At 40.9% G+C, this 19,260-nt stretch overlaps 1 protein-coding gene across 5 annotated transcripts in view; it reads left to right on the top strand.

Moving 5' to 3' along the window:
• The window catches only part of PRICKLE1 (prickle planar cell polarity protein 1), a 111,971-nt gene extending 93,286 nt beyond the window's left edge, over positions 1-18,685 (top strand). For 4 of the 5 annotated variants that reach the window (XM_045465827.1, XM_045465826.1, XM_045465829.1 and 1 more), the window contains exons 2-8: positions 8,058-8,243; positions 9,820-9,933; positions 10,579-10,716; positions 11,524-11,727; positions 13,007-13,193; positions 14,105-14,965; positions 16,820-18,685. In XM_045465827.1, the coding sequence (XP_045321783.1) occupies positions 8,112-8,243; positions 9,820-9,933; positions 10,579-10,716; positions 11,524-11,727; positions 13,007-13,193; positions 14,105-14,965; positions 16,820-17,682 (2,499 nt within the window). In that variant the 5' untranslated portion in view covers positions 8,058-8,111 and the 3' untranslated portion in view covers positions 17,683-18,685. The remainder of the gene's footprint in view (positions 1-8,057; positions 8,244-9,819; positions 9,934-10,578; positions 10,717-11,523; positions 11,728-13,006; positions 13,194-14,104; positions 14,966-16,819) is intronic. The other variant, XM_045465830.1, reaches the window with a different exon arrangement.
• The last annotated feature ends 575 nt before the right edge of the window (positions 18,686-19,260 follow it).

The raw sequence follows: 19,260 nt of genomic DNA, 5'->3' as shown, positions 1-19,260 counted from the left end.
GCCGTTGGATACCTTCATTATGTTTTTATTTTACAGTTATCTCAACAGTTCGTTTCAACAGAAATAAAAGTGAATTGGGCCCTGAACTTTCGTCTTTAGCAGACAATAAGCATTGCGTACTCTTTGTGTGTGTGAAAACTTTAAAGAGATAACAGTTTAGGATCTCTACTATGAAATTCAAACTTTGGTTATCATAGTTTTGATACCTATGGTGACTACAGGTCTTTCTGGCTTTTTAAAAGTCTCCATAAACAAGGGGATACCTATATCCACAGGGTTGTGTATTTTGTGTGTTGAAAGGAACAGAAGTGTTACGGGTTTTTGTACTACCAAATTAGTCTGTAGTTAAATTTAATCCACCTGCATATTTAGCCCGAAGAGTTAGAGTAGCTCTTGAGTGGTTATGTGTGATCTGCATCTTTTATGTGCTAAGGCCTTGTTAACAAGCAGTTTAACAAAGAAGTTGTTAAGCAGTTTGTGGCCCTCAGGATGACACTTAGCAGCAGGGGACACCTAGGGAATGTTAGCCCAACTGAGTTCACAAATCAGTATCTGTTCTGGGTTTTGGTGATCAAAGGATTTCTAACTTCCCTGGGGATGTTCACACAAGAAATACCTTTTCGTAGGGACCCTGCAATGCCATGGTAATCTTCACATAAGAACTAGAGTGGAATTTGGGAGAAGTGTTTGTAAATTAGGGGTATGACCTTAGACTTCGTATTCAATGGCAGGGACTGAAAATTATTCTGTTTTCCATTTGCATGATTTTGATTTGATTTGGTGACCTAGTCCAAAAAATGATTAATAATAGGAACCATACCAGAACTGTTGTACAGTTATAACCTCAGTATGTATCTGATTGAACTCCTTCTCCCCAACCCTCTCAAATCCTCATTCCCTCTGACTTGCCAGTGTAGTATTTCTGTTTTAGTACATCATCTTTCAGTCACCTAAGACTATCTTTGACCCAGATCCCCCCCTTCCTATTGGTTCCCCAAGCCACCATGTTTAGGCTCTCTTGGGAACAGTAGACAAATAGGCCCCTCCCAGGTTCCTGTTCTCTTTCCTGACCATCACTGTAGTATTAATTTTCTTTAAGACCAGCAGTGGTACTCTGCTCACATGCCTTTTGTCTTTTCCCATTGCCTTTAGGGTTAAACACAAAGTCAGCTGCCTGATGTTTTTAATTCTTGAAAGCGTCATTCAGTGCTGTCATTGCCATCTATTATTGCTTCTGACTTCCAGCAAAACTCTGGACTCTTCACTGCCTCTGGACCTTCATATACTGTGCTGACTTATGAAACTTTTTAGGGAAAAATAGTAAAGGCTCGTTTATGTATATGTGAAGGTCAACCAAAATAGTACTCCTGAGCTATTCTGGAGGCAGCATGTAAGTGCAGTAGAAAATAAATGATCCTCAAATGACCAAAATAGCATAGCAAAATAATAGAGCTGCTTTTAATTTGCATAATACCTTCACATTTTGTGTATTATCTTATTTAACCAGTGATTACTTCCAGAAGGAATGTGTAAGCCCTTGTTCATAGCGTAATGATTCTATATACGTCTAGATGAATTTTTTCAAATTACAGTTGCCTAATTTGCAGAACATTGAAAGCAAAATACTAAAAAAGATTTAGAGGTTGTTCGTTGTGGGCAAAGGAAAAAGGCTACTTACTTTATAAGAGACTAAAGTAGCAAGAATTCAGAATCTGTCATGAGTGCAGGGAGGGAAAAACCTATAAAAAGTTTGTCAACCATCTTAAAGCCTTGGGGCCATGCAATTCCACACATCAGCTCTACACTGTGAGGTAGCCCTAAACTTGTGTTCCAATTGAGGAACTAGGTTCCAGGGTCACATCCAGCTGAATGACTAGATTGGATTCCTGAAGCCAGCGTTCTTTCTATTGTTCGTTTTCTGTTCAGAATGAAAACAAATGATCAGTCAAAGGCTAACTCACATATAATTTACACACACGCACTCAAGAAAACAAGGAAATGTATAATGGAATTTGGAAATATTCTTACCATGTTAAATACATTTTCTTTTTTAAGGTCTAGCTTTTAATGGAATGAAGTCAATTGCCTCTTTGTGGTATTTCCTAGAACCACTCAATAATGGCCCTTAAATACAGAGATGAATGAATGGATGGAGTAAATGAATCTCCAAAGTAAATTTCACAAGGAACCCCTCCTTATATCACTGTTGGATGAATGAGACCATACTCTGATTGGGGGAATAAGGGCCAACTTACAGCCAGTTATATATTGGGTTCTCACCATTGTTGCTCTACTAAGACACCTGGAAATACCCTGCCATGCTCTGTAGACCATTATGCATTGTGTGTGTGCGCAGCCATGCTGGTATTGGAGATTTTGTTGTGAGGACTGGTTAGAAGTTGATCCCAAGGGACTTGGGAATGGTGGCTGATAGTTTGTCAAAACTGTTTGCCCTTCAGGAGGCTACAGAACCTCCAGAACTCAAAAAGAAGATGAAATTTCACATGTCAACCTTTGTCTTGGCTATTAACGTGTTCTTATTCTGGATGTTGCTGGTCAGTTTCAAGAAAAATCTGTGTAGTCAGAGTGGAAATAACAATGCCAATTGACACAGTCAATAGTAATTTTAATTCTTTATATTCATATAATTCCTTTCTTCTTTAAAACTTTCACCTACTTAGACCATCTTTGTAAGGAAAATAGTTACAATAAAGAACAAGGCCCCATTACGTTTGGTGGTTTGCCAAAGGTCTGAAGAGTTCAGGGCTGCGTTTACTGAATGCTGAAGCCCAGATCCCATTCCTTTACGTATTGCTCTGTCCCTTGGGTCAGATGTTCTCTTGACAATTATATGATGATTGAGAAGTCCTACATCTGCGAACTGTTTGTCTTTGAGTTTTTTTTAAATGGTGAGAAGTAACTAACTATTTTGAAGGAAGAAAGGAGAAAAGGAGAAAGAAGGGAAATGAAACTCTTCCACCTTCTGTTGTTTGGCTGACTTGGAGCATCCCCATGATAGTCCTTGTCTTCGTAAGAAAAAAGTATCTCATTTCTCTCTACCCAACCTTGGGCTTCCTTCTCATCTCCCTCATCCATTCCCTTTTCTTTTTGTCATTCGTCTCCTTGAGTCTTCTTTCTAGTCTCCTTTTAGTCCTCTCTTTAAAATAGTACCTGCAAATAACTCCTTACCTGCTGTAATTTAATCCAAGTATCTGTTCTCTGTGCTTGACCTCAGTGCCATCTTCGACAGTGCTGTTAGCTCTTAAAGGTGTTGCTCCCTCTACATGCTTCCTTGATGGTCAAACTCTGGAACCTGAACAAACCCATTCCTGAACATTGTTCTACTTTTTTCCCTGCATTGTGAGACATCCGGAATTATGAAGAGACTTTGGAGATGTGGGGCCCTTCCAGATCCATTTCCTTAACAGGGGCAAACCTAGCACAGAATTAGTTAATGCATAATTGTCATTCACATGTGATTAAGTTCATTCAGTTACAGCATTTCACTACCAGTACAATAAACCTTCCTCAGAATAATCACAGAATACTAAGTTATTTTGGCTTTTTACTCTGTTGATCTCCAGTATCTAGCACCGTGTCTTGCATATAGTTTTTTTTTTTAATAAACATTTAAAAAATATAATACCATATTTAACTTAGCTGTGGTTAGGTAAGAGGATGTTAAAAATCTGCACTTCTGTAAGGCTCCCACAAAAGTGTGTGTATGTGTTTGTGATCATGAGGAGGAGAATGGTGATAAACCAGATGAAGCAAAATGCAAACACTTGATGAGTCTGGGTAAAGGCTACAAAGGGCTATTCCAACTTTTCTGAAGCTTGAAATTACATTAAAATAAAAATTTACAAAAATTAAGTACAAAATTAATAAAGGACAGGGCCACTTTTGCCCATCTAAGTGTGGTTCTTCAAAAAAAAATGTTGAAAATGTTCTATATCATAATTCCAACTTTGGATAGTTCTATTCCTGTTATACTTCAACTTATTTGTAGACCTGATTTGTGTCTGTATTTCACATGATCAACCTAGAGACAATACCTGGAAATGAAATTAATTAAATCTTTCTGTCAGATCTAATTCACACATGGTTTCGTGTTTGTTCTAAAAGGTGGTATTTTGGCAGACGAGACAGAACCACATTTAGATGTCATTAGGAAGATCCTACATCATGACCCAGAGCATAAGTAATGGCCACGTCCCCCTCTTTCTTTGTGCTGTCAAACATTTACAATACAGTAAATGTAAATGCCTACATAAGGTGTATTTGGGAGATCATGTATTTTTTTTTTTTTTAAGTTTATTTATTTTGCGAGAGCGAGAGCAGAGGAGGGGCAGAGAGGAAGAAAGAATCCCAGGCAGGCTCTGCACTGACAGCGCAAAACTGACGCGGGGCCTGAGCTCATGGATTCGTTAAGACCATGCTCTGAGCCGAAATCAAGAGTCGGATACTTAACCGACTGAACCACCCAGGCGCCCCTGTGAAATGTTTTTATTTATCGTTTTTATTACTTTAACATTTTATAGTGCAAGAACGATGATCAGCAGTCACCTGCTTTCATATGACACAGTTTGAGAAAATGATATACTTAAGAATATAAGGGTCTACTGACACAAGTAATTTTTTAAAAGAGAAAAGTCCATATTCAGATTTTTGTGTTATCAAGTAAAGGTCATGCTATGTAACTTTTATTATTTTAATTTTTTTGTGAGCTCTGAGACCTTCCCAATGCATGTAATGTTTTGTCATTTTATTATCTTCTGATAGCAAAAAGAGGCTCTCTCCAGAGAATAAACTCTGAACCCACAGCTCATGAGGCTGGTGAATTTTTATAATCCTTTTTGACTGTGTGCTTTCCTTGAAGTGCCTTTTCTGGGCAAAGTGGACTGTCTCCCTACATTCAGTCATTTGTCGTGACTGATGCAGTAGCGGTACTAACTGGCCACAGCAAAGGGGAACCAGCTCAGTCAGGTTCCACCTCTAGGAGGCAGTGTGGGGTTAGAGGTTTAAGATCACAGGCCAAGTTCTAAGGCCACTGTGCCTTTGGACAGTTGTCCTGTGACAGTTCGTTCTGAGGCTCCGTCTTCCCCCCTGTGAATTGAGACACGCCCTCATTGGGTTGCTCCATATGATAATTAAATGTCATAACACTAATCCCACCAGGAATCAGTTAGCTGTCAGAATGCCAACACATAAAACTGAAAGCCTTGCCTGTGATAACTAGGACTTTGTTGCTCGTGTCCCTTCACTTGGACCCTTCACATTGTTGATGGTCGACAGTCCTCAGTGTAGTGTGTAGAGAGGCTGGGACGAATATATGGGAGTTGTAGTTCAAGGCGTGGCCTCCCATCTAGATTGGGAGGAGGTGGATTGTGTCATTTAGTGCTAAAGTTGATTTACCTTGATTGGGATGGCAATTTACTATACATTTTTTTGCAAAAGGCTAATCTAGGAATATAGCTGTAAAAGTAATTCAGATCTTTGGTAGTCTGCGTCTTTGTGCTAGCTTGGAAAATCCATGGTTTGTCTTAAATTTGTGTTTTCTCTTGTTTTATAATATATTAATATTTAATAGGTTCTTGTTAATATTTATGCTTTTTGTAAGTTTCTGCAGTGCAGGTACCTTAGTGTCTCCTTCCTCAGCCAGATTTTGGAAGGGCCAAATATATATATTGCACTATTCAGGTTAAAATTGCATTGAAGGTTCCCAGCCCCCCTGCCCCCGTTCTCCTGGTGGGGATTTTTGAGTTACTAATTAAATTCTTAACCTCTAGTTCTCTTCCTTTGACATGTGGGAGTTGCTTTTTCCAAAACAAAAGGGAAAGACTAGATCCAAGAAATTTTCTGACTTTCATTAACACATCCTTTTTTTACGGAGGGCTAAGAGGAATGTGCCTGTTTAGAGAACCTTTCTTAAGTCAAGATGGGAATCAATTGCACCTGTGTGAAATGACTTGTTTAAAAGGTCGTAACCTCCCAATGATAGTGGAGGAAATGAGTTCATCTTTACTTTTTGTTCAGGGTGAAGGAAAAGTTAAATTAATAGTTGAAATAATATCTGCCTACTGTATGGCGTCGCTCCTTCTTCTAACAATGATTTGTAGCCCTTGGATGTTTGGCCTTCCGTTTGATAACTGTTGCAATTTTAATTTATGTCCTTTGATTTATAAAAGAAAAAGTGTACGTTTTAATAATTGGGTTGTGAGAGGTAACTTTCTGATACTGTACAGTTGGGTTTGACATAGTGGCTGAGAAAGGACTTCCTCTCAGGCAGGAGTGTGCTTAGGGTTCACTGCCTTTCCTACTTGTTTTAGCAAGAGAGAGAATTTTTTAAGGCAGAACAATTTTTGGAAGTCTGATGAGTCAGGCACGTAGTGTGACTGTACTCTCTGGCTTTCAGCTGTGTAACCTTAGGTGAGTGATTGAACTTCCTGAGCCTTGTTTTCTTTAAATTGGGGTCAGGCTAAGTGTCCATCTGCTGATGAATGGATAAAGAAATTGTGGTTTATATATACAATGGAATACTACGTGGCAATGAGAAAGAATGAAATATGGCCTTTTCTAGCAACGTGGATGGAACTGGAGAGTGTGATGCTAAGTGAAATAAGCCATACAGAGAAAGACAGATACCATATGGTTTCACTCTTATGTGGATCCTAAGAAACTTAACAGAAACCCATGGGGGAGGGGAAGGAAAAAAAAGAGGTTAGAGTAGGAGAGAGCCAGAACATAAGAGACTGTTAAAAACTGAGAACAAACTGAGGGTTGATGGGGGGTGGGAGGGAGGGGAGGGTGGGTGATGGGTATTGAGGAGGGCACCTTTTGGGATGAGCACTGGGTGTTGTATGGAAACCAATTTGACAATAAATTTCATATATTAAAAAAAATAATAAAAATATGAAAATAAAAAAATAAAAGCAAAAAAAAAATAAATTGGGGTCAGGTTAATTATGTTTTTTTTTTTTTTTTTTTTTTTTAGTGGAGGGAGAAGGAAAGGGGCAGGTATAAAACAAGCTACATCGATTCTGAAAAGTCTTGTATCTTTTTTTCTTAGTGCCTTGGGATGAGGGATGATGTTTAAGAATCAAAAGAAACTTAACAAGGAACTTAAACGCCGATAACAAAGTTCCTGGGCTGTAGAGCAAGAGACCCCTGTGTTAACACCTTTGCAGCCCTTCCCTCTGAGGAAGACTTTTCATCCAGAACTGGATTTACATCTTACTTTACCCAGTAGCTGGCTGCTAGCTTGTCACACATAGTAGGTGTGACTTTTCAATGAATGCCTGCTGGTAATGCAATTCCACACTAATAGTCGGCTAGCAGGATTTTATTTTAGCCTCGTGCTTGGATTCAATTACTTTTTGTTGAAGGAACTCATTAATGAACTGTCTGGCAGACTTTGGCCCATTGATACTAAAGGCTTTTGGATTGAATGTGCTATATTAAGGATTCAACTGCTATTTCTAGTCAGGGAGTAAATGAGGTTTACTGTCTCTCAGAACTTGATTAGAAACCAGAAATCTGAGCAGTCTTCCAGTGGACCCACTCTGTGCAGGCAGCAGTAAATGGCTGGGATTAGGAGACCCGGGAGCAGGGTGGGGTCTCGGGAGCACAAAGCAGCAGGCAGGGCAGGAGGCGGTGCCATCTCTGACACTTCTTCCACTCTTGGGACTTCACAGGATTTCATTTGTGGGAAAGTTAGAAAGTCAACAAAGCAGTTTCTTGAGAACGCTTGTAATGAATAGCGTGTTAGAGGCGCTTGTTAAAGGCAGCTGGAACTAAGCTAGTTTTGGTGGCATCTTCGGAAATGCTAAGTCGTTAAGGGGGCTGCTTCCAAATTGTGTAACTCTAGATGCGTAGTTTTGGTGGACCTGGGGGTTGGGGGGTGGCGACACTGGTAACTTGGTGACTAGAAACAGGTAACTAGTTACTAGAAAACCAGGCCCAGCTGTGTGTAAACAGCATTCCATACAAGTTCCTGGAGGGCAAGAGTAGTGCCTTCAGGTTTTAATTTCTTTGTTTTTTCCCTATATTGTCCACAGCAGCCATTGTTTGATGTCCTGTGACTGAGAAACCGGCCTTCTCACTTCAATATTATGCCTTTGGAGATGGAGCCCAAGATGAGCAAGCTTGCCTTCGGGTGCCAGAGGAGCTCCACATCTGACGACGACTCTGGCTGTGCCCTGGAGGAGTATGCCTGGGTGCCCCCAGGCCTGCGGCCAGAGCAGGTGGGACCTCATCACTCCATGTGCTGTTTACCAACAACATTTCAGATTTTTTTTGAGAAATGCTAAAAAATGTACAGACCATTCCTACCATTACTGACACGCTATGCTACCCTCCTTTGTCCTTACTCTCTGGGTAGTATAAATTTTTGCTTTTGAAGGGCATACTTAATTTCTTCGCTCTTGAGTGAGAGTGAGAGGAATTTAAACTTTTTGAAGACATCAAGTAACAATAGAAAGGTAATGAAAGGAAAGAGGAACATTTCCATGCCAGCTCTGAGCAATGCTTTTGCTTTGGAAGAGATGAGAAGTACAGAGCTGTAAGAAATCACCTGAAGTGTTATTGCTTAGACATTTGACCTTTGATAACCTGACACATAAAAGAATCTGTCACCACAGAGTGTATTGCAAAAAAAAAAAAAAAAAAAAAAAATTTTATGCTTTGTTTGTATTGTTACTTTAAGATGAGAATATTGTATATGCAGAGTTTTATTTCCTCAATATCCTTATAATGATGAACTTACTAAAAATTGCTGGTGACAGATGCAGGTGAAGCCATAGTTTGAAATAAAAGGTCCCAGCTGGGTGTATGGCTGCTCCAAAGTTATGGGGGTTTCCTGCATGGTGGGGAACTTTTCTGAGGAATAGGGGCTCCCTACTCATCCTGGCACAGTACCCGGTGCACATGGAACTGGTATTCAGTAAGCACTCCTAACTGTAAAAGCTTCTGTGGCTGACACAAATGGGGAGGGAGGGTGGTGTGCTGGCACACTGGTTAGGAAAGCAATATTTTGACTACTTACTAGCAGAAAACCCCTTTCAGCTTACGATTGGGTAGGTTTTATGTGATAGAAAGATAAACTGAAGCAGACAAGCCCCTAGTTCCCTGATCTTTTCCCCTGGAACCACCTTGATTCTCAGCACTGCAAAGTACTCTACACGCATTAAGGGATATTCCTTGAAATACCATGGGGGAAAAAAAAACAGAAATGGAGTTCTCCTTTCAAAGTGACCTCAGTACAGCTCAGTGTGGCCCCCCTCCAGTTTCCGTGGGGAAACGGACTCCGGGTATTTAGAAAATAACACCCATGGAAGCAAAGAAAGCTGATGCTTGAGAGAACCTGATAAGGGAGAGTTTACACAGTTTAACAAAACAGCTTTTGTCTTTGTGACGTGTAAAATTCAGAGAGCAAATTGAGTGTGCTTGTGTAGTGTCTGGGTTTTGGGCGGCGTCACACAGCCTGTGTGGTCATATGCAGCACTCACCCGGCATTCTTTCTTGGCTGACCCTAGGGAGATAGGCTGAGGAATAGTAGCATTAAGTGTGCACATTTTGTGGTGCATAATTTATGATGCCCCTAATTGTCACTACAAATTACATTCCTGAAGAGCAATTTAGCAGCTGGATGCTAGCTATCTGAAGATTTGCAGTTCTGCTGAGTTGGCTCAGCTGGTCTTCTCATTAGCTACAAGAGGCCAAACCCTGTACCTAAAGGGAAAGGTAACTTTCTAAATGGAATGTAAGCTAAGATGTTCACTTCCGGTATGCTGATGTCCTTGTTTTTCATCTCTTACCCAGATCCAGCTCTATTTTGCTTGCTTACCAGAGGAAAAGGTTCCTTATGTTAACAGCCCTGGAGAGAAACATCGAATTAAACAGCTCTTGTACCAGTTGCCGCCACATGATAATGAGGTAAAATAACAGGAAGCAGCCTAATTTAAAGAAAAAAAAAAAACACCCTAAACATTGAGCTGCCTCTCATAAACCCTACCTCCTCACTGGCCAGGGCTCTTTTGCCTTTCTTCAGTTAAAATTTGCCTTGAGAATACAGCTTTCCATTCTTTGAGAGAGAAAAGGGTGTCAGTGCAATAAACTTAACAACAAGTTGTTTTTTATAGTGTTTGCAGCCACCCACCACTTATCAGGAACCTATAAATTCCTGAGATTTCCCTGCCCCTTCATCTAGAGTCAGTGCTTTCTCGTAGTTAGGGCTGGCCCTGCAGTAGAGTGCCTGTAGAATGGAGAGTGAAAGTGGCAATTAACAAGTTTAAACCTTTTGTAGAAAGGTTAATGTCTTCCAGTTTTTTTAAGTGTCTCTGATAAAAGTTTAAACACTCCTTATTTTTTTATAAAAAGATCCTTCAAATTGCATTTCCCTTTTGTTGGAGAGGCTATAAGATTTGATGTCATTTTAAAGGTACAGTGCCATTTTTAAATTGGGGATTTATGGGGCAGGCCAGTTAAACTTGCTCTTTGCCGAAACTCTAACCCTGGAAATACTGAATTGGTGAGGGAGACTGGGTGCCCCAGGGTGGTGCTTCTGTTTTCTCTCTGAAGGTGCGGTATTGCCAGTCGCTGAGTGAAGAGGAGAAGAAAGAATTGCAGGTGTTCAGTGCTCAAAGGAAGAAAGAAGCACTAGGAAGAGGAACGATTAAACTTTTGTCCAGAGCAGTGATGCACGCCGTGTGCGAACAGGTAGCACTTTCCAAGGATGAGTAGTAGCTCGTGGTAGTGACGTGGATGGAGTATGGTTGGGGGTAGGTGACCGGGCCAGCATAGGTGTGGGCCCTAAAAGCCTCCAAAACATAAAAGGCAGCCTAGCTTTTTATTAAGTGGACATTAATGTTTATAACTGACAGGGGGAGTCAGTCTGCCCTTGTGTAAACATCAGGTGAAATCTGGGCATGGAGAGAGGTGCTGGGGTACACCCACTGTTCAAAACTGCAGAAACAGAATGAAGACGTTCAGACACTTCCTGGCTCAGAGTAGGAAATGTATCCAATAGGAGGCTGGCTCAGGAAAAAGACTCTTCATGTGACTTGGATGAAACCATTCTTAGAAACAGTCTAGTGTGGGGGCGCCTGGGTGGCGCAGTCGGTTAAGCGCCCGACTTCAGCCAGGTCACGATCTCGCGGTCCGTGAGTTCGAGCCCTGCATCAGGCTCTGGGCTGATGGCTCAGAGCCTGGAGCCTGTTTCCGATTCTGTGTCTCCCTCTCTCGCTGCCCCTCCCCCGTTCATGCTCTGTCTCTCTCTGTCCCAAAAATGAATAAACGTTGAAAAAAAAAAAAAAGAAACAGTCTAGTGTGGTAGTATATCTGAGGCATGTTCATTCCAGTTAAGAATCAGAAATAATCCAGCATTAAAGAGCTATTTAATCACTAACAGGAGGGGCCACAAATAAAAGCTTTCTTGACAAAATGGAATTTAGTGTAAAGTAGGAAAGGCTGAGCATCCAGTTCTTAAAGAAGGATCATCTAAATTTCAAATCCTTTTGTTTTTAGTGTGGGTTGAAGATAAATGGAGGTGAAATTGCAGTGTTTGCCTCTCGTGCGGGCCCTGGAGTGTGCTGGCACCCTTCCTGTTTTGTCTGCTACACGTGCAACGAGCTGCTGGTCGACCTCATCTATTTTTATCAGGATGGAAAAATTCACTGTGGCAGGCACCATGCTGAACTGCTCAAACCACGGTGTTCAGCATGTGATGAGGTAAAAAAAAAAAAAAAAAAAAAAAAAAAAAGTTTATCCCTTAACACTGGAAAAAATAAGCTTCTAGTAAGCCAGTATTCCACTGTTCACATCTAAGCAAAATATAAATATCTCCTGCTTTTGCTGTCTAGATATTTTTAAGATAATCTTGTACATTCATATAATGGAATAATATGCAGCTAATAAAGAGAAGGCAGCAGGTGTGTTTGTGCATTGATAAGTAGGATGTCCTTGATGGATTGTGGGAGAAGAAAACCAGTTGCAAGAATATTAAGTAGTAGATAATCTTCTTTTTGTTAAATAAAGGGAGAGTAGGTCGAGATTGTGTATATATCTGTATACACTCAGAACTAGTATGGAAAGACATACACTGAGTTAACAGTGGTTACCCCTGGGTCATGTGGGAAGGGATGGTGGTGTGAAAGGAATTTTTTTTAAGCTTTTTATTTTAAAGTAATTTTAGATTTACAGAAGACTTGAAGAGATGACAGAGAGTTCTGTAGACCCTCTCCCAGCTTCCCTTATTGTTAACATCCTACCTAGCCATGGTATATGCATCAAAACTAAGAAATTGACATTGGCATAATACCATTAACTACAGACTTTATTTAGATTTCCAGTTTTTCTGCTAGTGTCTCTTTTCTATTCCAAGATCGAATCCAGGGTACCTTATTGCATTTATTCTGTATCTCCTCAGTCTCCTTCAATCAGTGACAGTTAACTTTCAGTGCTTACTTTTATATATTTATGTTTTTAGTTTTTTTCAATAATATGCAATTTGAAATTTCTTTCAAAGCAAAATTATAAAAAATAAAGTCTTTAATCTGGAGATGACCACCGGGTCAAATGAAACATTATCTACACGTGCTACAGCATCTGGATAGCTGTAACTGCTGATTCTGCAGACATTTTTATGAGTTTAGTATCAAAATACAGACTACTAAATTATTTCAATGTTAATGTATTCTTTGCCAGATTATGCCAACAAAGTGTGACTGGAGAGCAAAAATATGACCAAATGAATGATCTCCGACGTAAAAATCTGGTTTTTGTTTTCAGTTTAAGCAAGCACTGAGTTTCTCTTTTTCAACATTTTCAATTCATGCTTTTATTTCATATCTAAATCAAGTAAGATGTGAGCCTGAGGCTATAAGAACCAAGGTTAGCTAGTTAAGTGATTTCTTTAAGAGCCAGTGTCTGTCAGTTGTCCAGAAAACATGCAGTTAATTGGCCTCTAGAAGAGCTCACCATGATCTTTTCATCCCATTTCTTTTTAAAGATAATTTTTGCTGATGAGTGCACAGAAGCTGAGGGTCGCCACTGGCACATGAAACACTTCTGCTGCCTTGAGTGTGAAACGGTCCTGGGGGGACAGAGATACATCATGAAGGATGGCCGCCCATTCTGCTGCGGCTGTTTTGAGTCTCTCTATGCAGAGTACTGTGAGACCTGTGGGGAGCACATCGGTAAGTGCGTAGCCGGCCTATGATTGTCCAGTCTCTGTGTGGGTTTGTTTTGTAGAACTTACAGGGGCATGTACAGATCTTAAATGTTTTAGTTTGAGGAGTTTTGACAATGGATATGTAGTCAGCTGTCATTATTTGCGATGGTTGTGTTCTATAAAGTTGCCTGAGTTACTGGACCATTGCTCCTCGGGGACAGTCGGGGTTGGGGTCCTGCAAGGCTCTGGTCACATTTTCATGAACTGCTCAACAGATAATCTTGTTTCATGTATGTCTTAGTTTAAACACACCTTATTTAGTGTATACTGATTCACTAATATTGAACTCGTAGCCAGAGCACTGTAGCTCATGCCTGAATGACGCTGCTAGATCTAACACACTTACGTGCTCTATACGGCACATCACAGCCTTCTTGAGCTTAGGGACAGTATACAGCACTTCAGCACTATGCTTGGGAGCCCTTTTAAACAGCGGAATCAACACAAAGCCCAAAAATGCAAAGAAAACTTGATAATAAATCGACCATGGCTCTGTCAGCTGTTAGAGTATGAGCGCAGAGACAAACGACAGAGCGTCGGTTGTTTGACCTCAGCTTAGGAACATGGCACATCAGTTGACTCAAATTTTTCATCCTTCTGCACCTGTCAGCAAATAACCCTGAAAGCTCTGCAAGTATTGATTCTGCGGGTATAGGTACATTTTAGCAAGTAGGCAAATTAAAAAATTATGGCAAATTCAAAAATATGGGATTTGTGAATAATGACAATTAACTGTACACGTGTGACCCACAGCCCTTTCAAGATACAGACATTTCCATCACCTTTTAGAGTTCCCCCATACAAACATTCTTGTCTTTTTCTTCCTTTATTTCAAGATTGAACTGTAACCCCCTACTCTGTCCTTCTTCAAAACAGGTGTCGACCATGCACAGATGACCTATGATGGGCAGCACTGGCATGCTACAGAAGCCTGCTTTTCTTGTGCCCAGTGTAAAGCTTCTTTGTTGGGGTGTCCCTTCCTTCCCAAACAAGGTCAGATTTATTGCTCGAAAACATGCAGCCTTGGTGAAGACGTCCATGCCTCTGATTCTTCTGACTCTGCATTTCAGTCAGCTCGATCAAGAGACTCTAGAAGAAGTGTCCGGATGGGCAAGAGCAGTCGGTCAGCAGATCAGTGTAGACAGTCTCTTCTTTTGTCGCCTGCTCTAAACTACAAGTTTCCTGGCCTATCAGGCAATGCTGATGACACCCTTTCTCGGAAATTGGAGGATCTGAGTCTCGCCAGGCAGGGAGGTTTCGTCAATGAAGAATTTTGGAAAGGCAGAGTGGAGCACGAAACCCCAGAAGACCCTGAAGAATGGGCTGAGCATGAAGATTATATGACGCAGCTCCTCCTCAAGTTTGGTGATAAAAGCCTCTTTCAGCAGCCGCCCAGTGAGCTAGATATACGAGCCAGTGAGCACTGGATATCTGATAACATGGTTAAAAATAAGACTGAGTTAAAGCAAAATAACCAGAGCCTTGCAAGTAAAAAATACCAGACTGATATGTATTGGGCACAGTCACAAGATGGACTAGGCGATTCTGCTTATGGCAGCCACCCAGGCCCTGCAAGCAGTAGAAGGCTCCAGGAATTGGATCTGGACCATGGGGCTTCAGGCTATAATCACGATCAAACACACTGGTATGAAGATTCCCTGGAGTGTTTGTCAGACTTGAAACCAGAGCAAAGTGTTCGAGATTCTATGGATTCTTTGGCTTTATCTAATATCACAGGTACGCAATCTAGGGATTATGGGGTTTTTGGAAAAAAGAGCCACTAAAAAATTTATTCTACAAACTACAGTTCAGCAGTAGGGCCCATGTTACGAAAAACTGTAGACCAAGGGAAGGAAGAAGTTTACATCGAACGCCAAACGCTAACAAAATAAACGTGAGCATACGTGTTTAATAGAAGCTTCTTGAATAGGTATTATCCTTATTTTAAAGAGGAGGAAATTGATTTATGTGGATAATGGAGTCTGCATCTGTGTCTGAAAGATCCTGTGCTCTTAAGATTTGCTGTAGGAATTTCAAGATGCTAAAATCAGCATGTGTGCTTTATAAGCTCATGGCATCTTTTATATTTTTCTGAATTGCCCGCTGGCAACAGATAGCTCAAAAATAGCTGAATGTTTTTTATGCAGATTAAAAAATAATTTCACTTTAATGTTTTCAAAGCATATTCATATCAGTTATCTACATTTTATCCTTAAAATGATCCTGAGCTGTATCAAGTGGGTATTACTTAGTATGTGTTACACATGAGGAAACTTAAATCACCAAGAGGCTAAATGCCTAACTTTACCTAGGTTTTTAAAGGCACGACTGAGTCTGGAACCCACCCCCTCCTAAATCTCACATTTGCATTAAGTCTTTGAACACAGAAATATTACTGGTCCGTGGCTAGCAAAGGCTGTGGCTAGTTTTATAGTCCAACTGATAATATTCAGTCCTTTCATAAAGGTTATGTTACTGTAATATAGGCAGGAAAGGCTTTACTGGCTGCCCTGTGCCAGAAATAACCCTGGCTAAAAGGAATTAAGACAGCTAGCTACCCTCTTAGTTTCTGTTGGACTTGCCAAAGATGAGGCAGGCCAACAATAAAGGGGAGTTGAAGAATGTGGATGGGACTGAATTAAGCATATCCTGTTTGCTGGGCTCTGTGTTTTAACACTTAGTATCAAAAACAGACCTCATTGGGTACACAAAGTGTTAGGGCTGACATTCCTTGACAATAATGGGCTGAGAAACAGGCTCCCTCTAGAAAGTAGGAAGTTATGTAGTCTCTAGGTGACAATAGTCTGTACCATGCCCTAGTCACTTACAGTCTGCTGGGTTATATTTACTTGTTTTGACTTGCCTGGGCCCTATTAAAAAAGGAGAGCAATATCCGTTTTGAGAAGAGCTTTATTAAAGTAAAATTAATCTGACAGTGGCATATGTTACAGAGGTAAAGGGGGAAGAAGACTGGACCTGATGATCTAGGTGTCAGGGCTTGGCAAACTTCTCCTGTAAAGGTCTAGATAGCACTTTTTAGATCATACAGTCTCTGTTGCAGCCATTCAACTCTGTCACTGCAGAAAGCAATGATAGACCATGTGTAAGTGAATAGGTGTGGCTGTGTTCCAGTGAAACTTTATCCACAAATAGGCTGTGGGCCAGATGTGGCCCTTGGGCTGTGGTTTGCTGACCACTAAGCTAGGTATAAAAGGATCATAACTGTGGCCATGTGGATGTAAAGGAAGGGATTGATTTGAGAGATGTTCAAGTGAAGTAGTCTGGCTTTAATGTATCACGAGGCAGAAGCTTCTGTGTGTCATGTTCGACATGTGGAGAAGTTTTAAAATGTTTGCTGCTCGTGACATGTGCTATAACTAATGTCTGGCCACAAAAGAGCTGGGCTTGTAAGAGGCTATGCCCCCTGTATCGATGATAAAAGTCAAACCTTCTCAAGTGCATGTTGGTTTTACCTAGTGGGTGTTAATCAAACATTGACACTTGGGAGAATTTTCTTTGAGATGCTTCCTTTCAGTAGCTTGTGTGTAGTAATTGTCAGAAGATCACATTTTGTCTTGACTTTTCTTCTAGGGGCTTCAGTGGATGGAGAAAGCAAGCCAAGACCCTCATTATATTCCCTGCAAAACTTTGAGGAAATGGAGGCAGAAGATTGTGAGAAAATGAGCAATATGGGGACTTTGAACTCTTCCATGTTGCACAGGAGCGCAGAGTCCTTGAAGAGTCTAAGTTCAGAGTTGTGTCCAGAAAAAATCATGCCTGAGGAGAAACCAGTAGTACATCTGCCAGTACTGAGAAGATCCAAGTCTCAATCCAGACCACAGCAGGTCAAGTTTTCAGATGACGTCATTGACAATGGAAACTATGACAACATTGAAATCCGGCAGCCTCCGATGAGTGAAAGGACTCGAAGACGGGTCTACCATTTTGAAGAGAGGGGATCCCGGTCTCATCACCATCGCCGCAGGAGAAGTAGGAAGTCCCGCTCTGACAATGCCCTGAATCTGGTCACAGAAAGAAAATACTCTCCCAAGGACAGACTGCGGCTTTACACCCCTGATAACTACGAGAAATTTATACAGAATAAAAGTGCCCGGGAAATCCAAGCATACATCCAGAATGCTGATCTGTATGGACAGTACGCCCATGCCACCTCCGATTATGCACTGCAGAACCCAGGAGTGCCTAGGTTTCTGGGACTCTACGGTGAGGACGATGATTCCTGGTGCTCCTCCACCTCCTCCTCCTCCGACTCAGAAGAAGAAGGATATTTTCTTGGACAACCAATTCCTCAACCCCGGCCACAGAGATACGCCTACTATACAGATGACCTTTCGAGCCCAACTTCTGCACTCCCCACTCCTCAGTTTGGTCAGAGGACAACTAAATCCAAGAAGAAAAAGGGACACAAGGGCAAAAACTGTATTATTTCTTAACCTAGTAGCTGTGGGGATCATGTTTAAACTGCCATTAACCATCTTGAATCCTATCTTTTTTCTTCATAGGAAAGTTGCTAAAATAGTTTGAAGTGCTTTGCCCATGTAAATGAGACCCCTGCTGCTGTTTACAGTGTCAGATTAACCTTTGGAAGGTGTGATTTCTCCAGTTTGCCCTCCTTGGATGGTGCCAGGTTGATGCCACATCTTGTGCCTGTCAGGTGCATTACAGCCCTATGTAGCGGTTTTGGTCTCCAATCCTCAAGAGAATCCTCAAGAGACTGTCAGGAGGTGATTGGACGGGGTTGTTGATTTTAGACAATGGAGAACTCCCGCCACCTTTGTAAAGTGATAGTGTGTGTCCTTTGTCTACACCAGGTTGGCCCAGGTCCTGATCAGTCTGTCTTGTTGTGTGGCATGCACGTAGTCACGCTGACCCAGCCAATACTGTGCATCCCATCGTGTGAGGCCACCTCGTCCCCTTTCAGTTAGCCAGGTAAACGCTGCATTGTATTAGCTCCAGCTCCAGATTGAAAAAAACGTTGCTATTTATAATGTAGTATTTCATAGACTTAAGTGTATTCCTAATTTAACGGTGCAAATATTAATGTACATACTGTACAGTTCAGATTTTAAAGCTGATTATTTTTATATCCCTGAATTGCAAGACATTTGTTACACTGCAGTGCTAGATTTGTTGGAGAACCAGAAACAGCATTTATGGATGAAATGATTGCTTGTATTTTAGTCAGGGTTTATAAGCTTAGATGGCCAAATTTATATTGCCTAGTGATGGAAAGTTCAAATTTTTTGATTTTTTCAATATTAAAAAGGCTCTGTATGCATGGTGGGGCTATGTAAATACTCTTTAAAACTATGGCCCTATTAATCTTACGAGTGCTATTTATGGGTCAAGCAATGTAAACTGTATAAATGTAAAAACAAACAAAAAAAAAACCCCATACATATCCCTGGAATATATGGTAAAAACAAGTAGAAGCTGTTTGGGTGAATGTTTTTTTTTCCCCCCTTGGGGATGGTAGGGGGTGCCTTTCCCATTTTCAACAGAGTGGTGATTATTTCCTGGGAAGAGACCAAAACTACAAGGATCTGCTTTAGAGGCAGAGGACTTTGTAGATTTAGTATTTGAAGAGAGGCTATTCCTTTCCTTTCCAGCTAACTTGTTGGCCTTTTTCTTTTAAAATCTTTAGAGGATGCTGTGCCACTGACTACTTCAAGTTTATATGAGGTTCTGTTTCAAGGAACAATGATCTTGAATTTGAACTAATGAGCTGATATTTTATGTGCAATTCTTGCATATACGTTTCAGTCCTAAGTAAGGTCCTAGTGGTACCTTGGACCTATAGGAAGGTATTTAATAAATGCTTATTAATAAATAACAAACTACCTTTCTGAACACAGATATTTTCAAACATATCCAGGTAACTTCTGTTTAGCTCCCCTGTTCAGGCATGACTGCCCATTCTTATACCATTAACAGGCCACAATTTGACTCCTGCATATTCCCTTGTTCCTACTAGTAAGTGGGGAATAGAACTTGAGGCCCAGAGGCAAAGC

This window comes from Leopardus geoffroyi, chromosome B4, assembly GCF_018350155.1.
Source record: "Leopardus geoffroyi isolate Oge1 chromosome B4, O.geoffroyi_Oge1_pat1.0, whole genome shotgun sequence".
In the NCBI taxonomy this organism is placed as follows: Eukaryota; Metazoa; Chordata; class Mammalia; order Carnivora; family Felidae; genus Leopardus; species Leopardus geoffroyi.
The sequence above is the reverse complement of the archived record's forward strand: the minus strand, read 5'-3'. Positions and strand labels throughout refer to the sequence as shown.